Below are 12,105 nucleotides of genomic sequence, written 5' to 3'. Positions count from 1 at the left end.
TCTGTTCAGAGAATTATGAACATTATTATGTAAACCCTTAATATTAGAACAGAGTGTTTTAGGCTGGTCCACATATTGGAGGAGAAACTACCAGGTTCATGGAGAGGCATATCAATGAAATACCTACCTGATATTCCTGGTGTCCAGAGGGACAGTCCTGGCTTCCCTTTTCCCAGGCCCACTGAAGTAGAGAGATCTGCCATCATTAAGTGTCCCACAGCCAGTTCCAACCTGGCCTCCAGTTATTTTGTACCATAGCGGGCTCAGTTTCCCCTCAAACCTATCAAACATCTCATTATGATTCGGGACATTAGATACACAGGTTCCTTGTGCAGCTGCCAAGAAAAGAAAGATATGGGAGAGCTGGAAGAGAGCACAGAACGAGATGCCATGGCCATGCTGCCAGACCCCATGTCAGACTGTTTTATTTGGGGCAACCCAGAGGGGGTCAGGTGAGGGTCCCTCTCCCTGCCCCAAAAGAACCAGTCCTGGCGGATGAAATCCCCCAAAACTCAACCGCCTCACAGCCGCTCTCCACATGCTCAGACGGGCCATACCCCTGAGTTAATCTATTCCTGGACATCTCATACTTTACATCACCAATATACCAAGAGTAGCACAGCATATTTGATTGGGAAGGCAACCAATCCTAAGGGAAAATATATTCATACAGATATATACAAATATAAGCATGCAAGGCTCAACCTTTAACAAGACGTTACTAATCTCTTATAGAAGGACCTAATGGCTCCTGGGTGAATACAACAATTTTCACATACTTTCCTCTAAGAAACCTTTTTTTTGTCTCATTTTTAGCAGACAATTCATAACAATCAAGACAAAATAAATTATGTTGGTTCTTCTTGGGGAGCAGGGTTTGGGTTCGGGATGGAAATATGGTGGTGAGAAGGTGTAATAGTACCGGGATTGGTGTTTGAATATCAAATGTAATCAAATGTTTACATTTTGAAGAGAAGGAGAAATTTTCAAAAAAAACCCCATGGGAGTGACTCTGCTGAAATCACTAAACATTAGAAGGTAGATTTTGTGCATGGGAAAAGGAATTATTTTTCTAAGTGTTGGAGGAAAGAAATCCCATGAAAATTTGTACTTCGCATGTGTGTGCCTTGAATATAGCCGGCTTCTCCATCATCAAGAAAATATTACTCTGCTTCCATAATTTTCTAATTTTTAGTAAAAAGACACTGGCAACCACACATATCCATGTTTCTTGTTACTCAACAGACTTGTGCAAACTGAGAAATAAATTTTGTCTACAATAACATTTGCTAATTTGCTACCCTCATATTAGAAGATAAAAAGTGAGAGCTAATCTCAGATTCTAGAAACCACTAGTGACAGCACTTTCCACAGAGTGCCTGCAACAACATATGTTTGTCTCTGGTCACATGCCAAATGAAGGGCAGGCCGCTGGAAAGCGGGGAAGAATCCTTTTGAAGTTGTCTCCAGGAAAAATTCTGAAACATACTTTGGAGCTTATAATATTTTCTCAAATTTTACTCTTTTATCTCAGCTCCATTTTTATTTTTGCTTGTACCAACATCCTAGGGTAACTGTAGTTTGAAAAATTACTTCTCTTACAAAGCTCTCTTTTGGCAGGGAGCTACCATTTCATAAGTAAAATTTTACTTTCAATATATAATATTTTATTTCTTATAAAATCAATATAAGAAACATAGAAAGACTCTTCAGTCAAATGATCAAGGCTTGGGTCTAGGTTTTAAAGAAAGTCCGTCAGGGTTTGCAGTGCAACTCCAGAACTCTTGACTGTGTGTCATAAAGAGAATTTCTAAATAGCTCTGTCTCTCAATCTTCTTAAATGTAAAGAGGGACAAGAAGTGGGGCCGGAAAGATAGTACAATGGAGAAGCTGCTTGCCCTGCACAGGGCTGATCCAGGTTCAGTATCTGGCACCCCGTATGGTCCCCTGATCTGGCAGGAATAATCCCAGAGCACAGAGCCAGGAGTAGCTCTGAGCACTGGTGGGTGTGACCCCAAAACAAAAGTAATAAAACAAAAAACAACAAAATCAAGGGAAGCATCTTATAGAAGCAGGATACTGTTGGAATTTAATGAGATTAAAATATAAAGCACTTAATTGTCACTATAAGCAAATAGTGACAATTTGGACCTCAAGCACTTTTAATTTTATTGCTATTTGTAAGTAAATCGTTTTTAAGAAATGAGGCTATAGGCTGTAGCTCAGAACTACAAAAAATCTCTGCATCTCATTTACCTGGGCTGTAAATTCCAACAGGATTTAAAGAACAGCAAATTCAGAATTATTTCCTCAGGTGAAGTAGTAGCAGAAATAAAGCAATGAATTAGAGATGAATTAGAGATGAATTTTGTACCAGCCAATCACCACATACATGTGTATGACTCACCTGTGTACCCCAAGTCACAGAAACACACACCAGACACACAGTCCCCGTGGCCACCACAGTAACTGGGACAAGGCTCTGATATGTACACTCCATCCAAACCAAAGGGAGGCACGTTTTTCTGTGAGCTGCTCTCCTGGATCCATCGGAATCTGGTTTTGCTGTAGGGAGTAAAAAACACATGTCTCTGGTATCAACAGATCAAGCCCAAGCAAGAATATGGAAATGGCTTAGAATAGCAAGAGCTTTAGTTGAGAGTGAGGTCTGCTCATCTGAATACTTCACCTTCATAGATTTTTTTTCACTTTTTCTCAAATCTGATGATGTATTTAGCATATTTCATCAGTGGGGGAGACTGGGTATAGACAACTTTTCATGGTCAGATACACATTATGGGTTTTCATTGACATGTTTTCCCATGGCACACTCTCTTAGTAATAAATGAAACACAGAAAGATACTCCTTTAACTCAATGAATATTTCACCGTTCCATTGTGTTTCTTTTGCTGGTATTTTCAGAAAACATTATTTGGAAATTCTTAAAGATATCAAACAGAATATTATTTGTTAGGACATACCAGGGGATTCTGGCTATTTGCCACGGGCATGGTTCTGTAGGGAGAGTTAAGTTTGTGTTCACAACTCTACTTGTACTTGCTGCCTTCCACATTTTTCCTCTTCATCTCTTTCTGAACCTCTAAGATGTGCAGTCTATGCACTCCGAGCAACCAGCTAGGCTGCCAATAAACACTGTTCACTGCCAAGGGGCAATAAAAACTTTGTCCCTGTGGTGCCAAAACCCTGGAGGCCCAGTGGCCTGCGATGCTTTCCAGTCCTCTTCCCAGCTTCAAGGCCCTGGATTTAACACTTGTTTCAGATGTTTTCCCATTTCTCCCACCATTCAAATACATCTCTATTCCTTGCAAATATCTGAAAACAAGACCTTAATTTCCTATCTGGAAATGCAATTTCTTATTAGTTCAACTGACATAAAAACAAAACAAAACGGAAGGTGGATAACACTATTTAGATTCTAGTTAATGCTGTTGTCAATATTTATAGATTTTTGAAGGAATCCAGAGTCTTAGCAGTCAGAGTAAAGAATCTTAAAATTAGAGAAGGTTGCCAAAGATAACTGGAGAAAAAGATGGTTCCTTGTCCCCTCTACTACTCTAAAAATAACACGGCAGTATCAGAATGCATTTCTTTCTGGTTCCTCAAATAGCTTTGGAATTAGGCAATACTAAATCACAATATTGGCTTTTTTTGCTCCCTTTTTTTATTACTTTAAGTTATATACTCTTGGAAATTTGAAAAACATAACCAACAATATTTTTTATTAGTTATAAAAGTGTTCAGATATTAATCACCAATTAATGAAGTTCTGACACATATTCTTCAATATGGTAAGAAGAAGGTGAAAACATTTTAAAATTCTTTTTGAATTAAATAGATTGGCTCAGTGTTTGGGAAATAGAACACAGGTCAGAAGTGCTTTATGTGTGAAAGCCTTGAATTTGGTCCCTGACACCGTATGGTTTTTCCCCTGCCCACAAGCTCAGGATGTGATCCTAGGGTCCCTTGAGTACTTCTAGGGTGGTCCTAGTAGCCCCAGTACCACTGGAACTAAGCAGTATCATATCAGCATAGAGCCCAGCACTGAACCATCTAGTCTGCGCATCCAGGCTCAGTACTGCTGGGAGTGACTCCCTAGATCCACAGAACCTGGACAACCCTGAAAATGATCACATCTCAGAGAAGTGTTGCATCTGCCTGTGCAGTGAAGCGCGGGGTGGTGATGGAATATTTCTGCACAATACCGAGCAACTGTGTTCCAGCCACCCTGGAGACAGCAAGTTTTTGCATTCTTTCTAGGAAATCCACATCAGGCTTTATGATTAAGGTTGATACAATCAACTGGGAGGAGTCACCAGGATACAGCAAATATTTACTGCAATGAAACTCTCCTTCACAGGCAAGAACAAAAATTAATATAAGCACAAATTGCCCCTTTGAGGAAATCAGCTCAGAATTACTTGTGAAAGAATACTGTTCTGGTAACTTTAGAAAGATGCTGCCTTGTGGCAAAACACATCCAAATTTTAGCAATTTTCACACTTAGTGTTCTCAACTTCCTAACATTGCATTTGGAGATAGCTGAATTTAACATATTGCAGGAGGAATAACAACAGCTCATTGACTTGGGTTAGAGGAGAAACATATTTACTATTCTTTAGCAGAGAGTTCTTTGTCCCAATTGCCTTTGGGCACACACTGGATGCTATTCAAATCAACCAGGAAGCTGGAGTCTAATGGAGAGTATTTCTTCATTCAAGAATTGAGCTCTAAGAAAATAACAATACATTGGAATGTTTCAAAATAATGGCTCACTCTGTGATGTTAAGAACAATCTTTCACTTTTATCTCACATGTAGTATTAACAATTGGATTCTTTGACCCAATATCAAGCAAACCTGGTTTCAGATTCAATTCTATATTATCTGGCTTTGGATCATCAAACCAGATTTGTGTTCCTTGGCTCCTGATCTGACCAACTACTTTCATTGTGATGTCTTCCAGTATTTTGAAATTCTAGTCACTGCAGCAAATATGCACTGCTTTATGCTCCTCCACTTCATGGAGATGGTATTGGATGCTATTTGGGTGAACCAAGGTGGGGCCACAGTTTCAGAAAAGCACGTGGAGAGGAAGACAGTGAAATAGGTGAGGATAACTTGGCCTGCACTATTTCCTGCCCGGTTTTCAGAAAACAGGAGAACACCTTTCAAACACCTTTCATCGGTTGCAAACATGGATGAAAGTTAGAACAGAGTAGGGAATCACTCCTAGAAAACAGAACTCTTATAATTCAGGTAACTTAAGAACCTAATTTATCATTGGTTTACAATATTATAGGATGTCAGGAAACACCTTTATACATACTTAAGGTTCACTGCTGCTTCTGCTGTATTTTCCAGTGGCAAGAAAAATTGTTTATCTCAGATACTGGTCTTGGAGGACCAGTAACAAACAAGTAGTAACAAGCATCTAGTAACAATTCTAGTAACAAGAACCTCTATTGTTTTCAGAATATCTATGGACTAAATGTTCTGCTTCCCATTTCTCTTCCTTTCTATATATTAAGAGGAACCACATCCAAGAATAGAGTGCTGTAAGGATAGCAGTGGAGGATCTTTGACACTTTGGTGGTGCTGGTGGTGGTGGTGGTGCAGGAACTCTGTGTACCAGAAAACATAAACAGTAACACCACTGCAACCGTGTTACTTCAAAAAAAGGAAATCAATGCATCTATGTCTCTATGACTTTTTTCCTTTTACTGGACAAGAAATAACAAGTCTTGGAAGCAGATTTGAGTTCAGGATGACATTCACCCAGTGAACTTTGAACTGCTGACTTTTGCACTAATACATGAGGGCAAAAAATGGACTTCTATCTCATTGAGTCATGCTGGACAATTGAATTTGCTTTTTCTAATGTTGTAATTAGTCCTACATCCTAATGAAAGTAACATTAAAATAAATTCTTTTTAAAAGACAAATTCTTAAATTTCATTCAAGAAGGTAACTCCCGGGGGGATTGTGCCACCAGCAGGTCGATCTGTACTTATGAGGTGAGTGCATCAGCAGCCTGATGGTGCCTTCAGAATTCCAGATACCCCAAAATTGCTGCTGTGCCTTTGGCCAGACCCCAACAACTTGGGGCTAAGTTTACCAAGAAAGTAAGTGGCCGAAAGTTAGGTATGTGGGAGACACACCCACAAATCACCTCCGGCTCAGCTATATAATTGGAGGCAAGGCCTCTCTAGTTCCTGATCAAACTGCTTAACAGCCATGATACCAAAGACTCAGAAACAAATCTCAGAACCCAGTGGCTTTTGGCAGAAATGTGTTCAGTCCCCGCAACAGGCTACCAGCACCGGGCCACCCCAGAGGGGAAAGGGTGCTGTCCCTCCACCAGCTCCCTATTGGCGGCTTGGTGGCTGCCATCTCCAGAGGCCAGTGGGCAGTCAGGTTTGGGCCTGCAATGACAATGGCCATTTCCCCTGCACCCCAATGAGACCCCGAGTCGCCATCCACGAACGCCCTCTCTGGCCAGACCCCAACAACTTGGGGATAAGTTTACCAAGAAAGTAAATGGTCAAAAGTTAGGTATGTGGGAGACACACCCACAAATCACCTCTGGCTCAGCTATATAATTGGAGGCAAGGCCTCTCTAGTTCCTGATCAAGCTGTTTAATGGCCATGATCCCAGAGACTCAGAAACAAATCTCAGAACCCAGCGGCTTTTGGCAAAAGAGCATCCGGTCCCTGCAGTAGGTTACTGGCACCAGGCCACCACAGGTGGGAATAGGTTTTGTGCCTTGGCCTGTTCCCCCTGGCGGCTCGTTGGCTGCCATCCTCCAGAGGACAGTCAGGTTTGGGCCTGCAGTGATGAGACACGTGGGGCCTCACGGGATGGGGTGAAGCTGGCTGTTTCTTCCCTGCCCCAATGATACCCAGAGTCACCATCCATGAACGGCCCCTCTGCCTCCGGATCAAGTTGCTTAATGGTCATGATCCCAGAAACTTAGAAACAAATCTCAGAACCCAGTGGCTTTTGGCAGAAATGCTTCTGGACCCCACAGCAGTTTACTGGTACTGGGGTAGCCCAGGGGGGAAAGGGTGCTGTTTCTCCACCTGCTCCCCCTTGGTGGTTTGGTGACTGACACTTTCCAGAGGCCTTTGGACAGTCAGGTTTGGGCCCACGGCGACGAGACACACAGGGCCTCACAGGATGGGGGTGCAACTGACCCTTTCCTCCCTGCCCCAACGAGAACCCGAGTCACTGCCACCAACTGCCTCTCTGGCTCCTGATCAAGCTGCTTAATGGCCATGATCCAAGAGACTCAGGAACAAATCTTAGAACCCATCAGGCTTCGGCAGAAATCCCTCCAAATTTAATGTTAAAATTTCTGAATTCCAAAATCAGGCGGCCACTACTGTGGCCACACAACATCATATGTTATTCATAATCAGCAATAGAAAACAAATTGTCTACCATTGCCTTTTCGGCAGATCTGTGTGTTGGGGTAAAATCCCAAATAATAATGGTGGGTCTGGTGTCAAAATATTGAATGTAATCAAAGTAGAGAGAGAGTAAATGTTGAAATCATCTGCCCCACAGGTAGAGGGAGGGTCTGGGTTGGAGGGTATACTGGGGTTTTTGGTGGTGGAAAATGGGCACTGGTGAAGGGACAGGTATTTCATCATTGTATGACTGAGCTCATGCCCAATTCAATCAGCCTAATCAATGGCTGAATAAAGAGCAATACGCCTACATTTAAAAAAAAGAAGGTTAACTCCATAAACACTTGACACCCACACATTTAATAATTTAAGCCTCTCTTTTATAAACTACAAAACTCACATGGCTATAAGTTCACTTAGATTCACTAATACACTGACATTTTCTTGGTTGTGAAAAAATATGTAGCAAGATTTAGTAGCTTAGCAAAGAAATCTCTATATCCTTGACCAAGCAAATTTCCTATCTGGATAGTTTGTCTACAAAACTCTTTTAGGTATTTTTTGAGAGATTCACATCTATATAAGGAGGCAATCAGAGAACACAGCCAAGTTCTCTATTTTGGTGATCTATGGTGAAAAGAGTTGCAGAATGGTGTCTGGGAACTTTATGGATAAGCCACTCTTACAGATTGCTAGGCTTTTTATATAAAGTTAGAATGGGCTGGAGCAATAGCACAGCGGGTAAGGTGTTTGCCTTGCAAGCGGCCAATATGGCCAACCCGAGATTCCTCTGCCCCTCTCAGAGAGCCCGGCAAGCTACCGAGAGTATCTCGCCTGCACGGCAAAGCCTGGCAAGCTACCCGTGACGTATTCGATATGCCAAACACAGTAACAACAAGTCTCATGATGGAGATGTTACTGGGCCCGCTTGAGCGAATCGATGAATAATGGGAGGACCGTGTGAGAAAACATATACCATGCTAACAACCATTATCAATAAAATTCCAATAAAAGTTTATTTCTTAGTTATTCTATACATTCAGCATAATTTGCTTATTGTAGACATTAAGGCACCACATTGATGTAAGATTCACCTCAAAATAAGTTCTCATAAAACCAGAAACATGGGAAAATGCACCTATGCTCTAAAAAGTTACATTTTCTTCCTACTCACATTTTGATAGACCACAACAAGCTTTGAAAGATGTGAGAAAAGTATAGTTCTACTGTATTCTGGGAAGAAAGCAAACTTCATATATTGCAAAATGGTGCTAAGGAGCATTTCAAGCACATATTAAGTTGTAATATCAGAAATCAATGTAAATACTCATGTTAATTTCTCAGTTTCACACAGAAATGACTTGAGTGAATCATAATGCAATGCTCTATTGTAGGATTAAATAAGAACAGATCACTTGAATGTTTCTTTACCTTTGTAGATGGTACAGTTAAAAACATACTGATTTCTGCAGTTAAGGATATAGCTCAGATGGTAGAGCACAAACTTTGCATGTGTGAGGCCCTGGGTGTGATATTGCATGGTCCTTTGAGTATAACCAGTAGTGCTCCATTCCCTGCAAAATTATTGATTTCTGTGCTACTTACTACAGCTGCCATAAAGATATACATTATAATTTTATTCTAGAATACTAAGCATAGGAAAGGATGTATATTTTAATCATAAGAGCATATTATATTTTTCTTTTTACTCAATAATGAAGAATCCTATGGTTTCCCCCCTTTATCCAAGCTTCTGCCAGATGGAAGGTTAATTTATCACCTATTGATCAAACAAATTCTCTTCAAATTCTGATCCATTTATCCATTTTTATGGGTTTTATGCCACACCTGCAGTACTCAGGACTTACTCCTAGCTCTTTGCTCAGGGATTACTCCTGGAAGGGCTCAGGGGTCTATACATGCAACTGGGGAGCAAACCTGGGTAGGCCACATGTAAAACAAGTGCCTTACCTGCTGTACTTTCGCTTTGGCCCTATTTAATTTTTTTTTTTGCTTTTTTTTGGGTCATACTCAGCAACCCAGGTTGGCTGTATGCAAGGCAAATGCCCTACCCGCTGTACTATCACTCCAGCCCCAATTTATCTAATTCTATGACAATTAATTTTTATTTTTAATATATATTACTTAATATCTTAATAGCAATCTGCCAAACATACTGCAAAATTTCTCATATATTCTATACAAGGAACATGATAATTTTCTCAGCCTTTAATAATTTTTTTCCCATTCCTATATTCTGAGTGCCAAGGATAGAATTTGGCACATGCAGCTGCTGAATAAATATTTGTCAAATAAATAAATGAATAAGTGAGTGAATTTGTTTCACAAGCGTGCATGTCATTTTCCTCAAGAGGAATTACTTGTCATTGCTCACATATATAAACCTAGAGCTTATAAATTCCTTTAGGTTATGGAGATACACGAGATACAAATACCGAGATGAAGAGATGAGGCCAAGACAGCTAAAAAGGAAGAGTTCTGTGAGTGTGTCTTCACACCAAGAGCAGAAGTGCATAAAATCTGAATGCAGCACAGCATCCTGGCAAAGGGTCCCATTGAGAAAATTCAAGGGGGATACAGCCATCACCTTAGGGAAACTCAGTTAGGTACAGTGAAGACCTGCGGAAAACTTCAGAGCTAAGAAGTGCTTCCCTTTGAGGATGGGCGAAGTGGTAACTGAAAGAACGAAGGAACAACCAGTTGGTATCAGACAGGTAATGCCAACCTAGGGGCTGAATGCAAAGGACTTACAGAACAGCAGTTTTATACAATATTAGTTGTAACAATATTAACTGTAAATTAGACTTTGTTGGTCTTTAAAAACTATGTAGTGAGGTTTTTAGTAGTTTAATCAAGAAATTTGTAGATCCTCGACCAACAAAATTTCCTACCTGGATAGTTAGAGGACTATCTACAATGCCAGTCCCAGCAGCGGCAGGAACTGGAGTTGAAGCTGGGACCAGTTATTACCAAAGTGAGACTCACCCAGTAGGTCTGCTGTCTGGGCCGGGGCCCAAGGGCTGCTGCAGGAGCTGACACGGAGCCTGACAGGTTTATACTGAAGCAGAGTGGTTCCTTATGGAATTCAGTTTCATACTGGAACTCAGGAGGCCTAAGATCTTGGGAATTATTAAACCCAATAAAAGATGCAGCTGCAGCTGGCTCAGACTGAGAGCAGCTGTTCTGGAGGTGAGCACGAACCAGCAGGGTCATGCTTTATTTTTTGTTATTTATTTGTGGGAATGAAAAATAAATAAATAAATGATAAAAAATAAATAAATGAAAAAAAATTTTTATTCCCACAAAATATTTCCAGAACTCCCATGAACCAGAGCAGAGTGCTATCATAATACTGTAGTCATATGAGATTTATATATACGGTCACAGTCCTCCCGTTGTTCATCGATTTGCTCGAGCGGGCCCAGTAACGTCTCCATCATGAGACTTGTTGTTACTATGTTTGGCATATTGAATACATCACGGGTAGCTTGCCAGACTCTGCCGTGCGGGCGAGATACTCCCGGTAGCTTGCTGGGCTGTCCGAGAGGGGCGGAGGAATCGAACTCGGGTCGGCCATGTTGGCTGCTTGTAAGGCACACGCCCTACCGCTGTGCTATCGCTCCAGCCCGAGATTTATATACTGGAGATTTATATACTGGTGGATGGGTATCTCTTTAGTCTGATTAGCAGCTCCCTCATTTTCATAATGACTGCATCATCCCTCCACATAACCCAGGATTCCCTCAAGCCAGAAAAATTTTGTTACTGCACCCACCCCTCTTTTTTAGAGAATCCTTCCTGTGCTTTGCCCTCCCATACCCACTTCTTTACAGTGTCCAAAGAGCTTACTAAATTTAGACAAAATCGCCCGGCAAGCTACTGAGTATCTCGCCCACATGGCAAAGCCTGGCAAGCTACCCATGATGTATTCGATATACCAAACACAGTAACAACAAGTCTCACAATGGAGACATTACTGGGTCCGCTAGAGAAAATCGATGAACAATGGGAGGACAGTGCTACAGTGCTACATTATTTATTTATTTATTTTTAAAAAGTCGTTCATAATTTATTACATTCAATATTCCAACACTAATCCCATCACCAGTATACCTTCCCACCACCATTATTTCCAATTTTCCCTATAGCAGTCCCTGAATAATTTATTTTATATTGCTTGTTACAATTCGCTAAAATCAATAAAAAATATTTCTTTAGAAGAAAGAATATGGTTATAAGCAATATGGGTGTATCTCACCAGGGGGTCATTAAGCCCTCATAGAAGATATTACTAACATGTTGTTACCAGTTAAGCCTTGGGTGTTTATATTTTCTTAATCGAGATTGGTTGTCTTTTACTTTACATCCCAAATGTGCTGTGCTATTCCTGGTTCATCAGTGAGTTTGAGATTTCAGGAGTTCAAAGATTTTGAATGGGGTGATACTGCTGGAGTTAAATTTTTAACTGGATAGTGACTTTGGGTGACCTGGACAACAGAGCCTGGCATGGGTCCAGAAGCAGCTTTGCAACTTGTTGATCTTTTTGGAGATTTGTTTATGAGTCTCTGGATCATGGTCGGTTAGTGAGCTTATTTGGTCCAGAGGTAGTTCATGGGCATGACTGACTGCCAGGCTTCCAGAAGAGCAGGGAGA

At 40.9% G+C, this 12,105-nt stretch overlaps 1 protein-coding gene across 1 annotated transcript in view; it reads right to left on the bottom strand.

Annotated features, from left to right (window-relative positions):
- The window catches only part of RELN (reelin), a 511,483-nt gene that overhangs the window by 111,114 nt on the left and 388,264 nt on the right, over positions 1 to 12,105 (bottom strand). Inside the window, exons 29-30 of the mRNA XM_056118569.1 lie at positions 2,408 to 2,565; positions 128 to 335 (exon numbers count right to left, since the gene is read on the bottom strand). Coding sequence (XP_055974544.1) covers positions 128 to 335; positions 2,408 to 2,565 — 366 coding nt within the window. The remainder of the gene's footprint in view (positions 1 to 127; positions 336 to 2,407; positions 2,566 to 12,105) is intronic.

This window comes from Sorex fumeus, unplaced genomic scaffold (assembly GCF_029834395.1).
Source record: "Sorex fumeus unplaced genomic scaffold, SorFum_2.1 ptg000037l, whole genome shotgun sequence".
NCBI classification, from domain to species: Eukaryota; Metazoa; Chordata; class Mammalia; order Eulipotyphla; family Soricidae; genus Sorex; species Sorex fumeus.
Note: the sequence above shows the minus strand (reverse complement) of the source record. Positions and strands in the feature narration are given on the sequence as shown.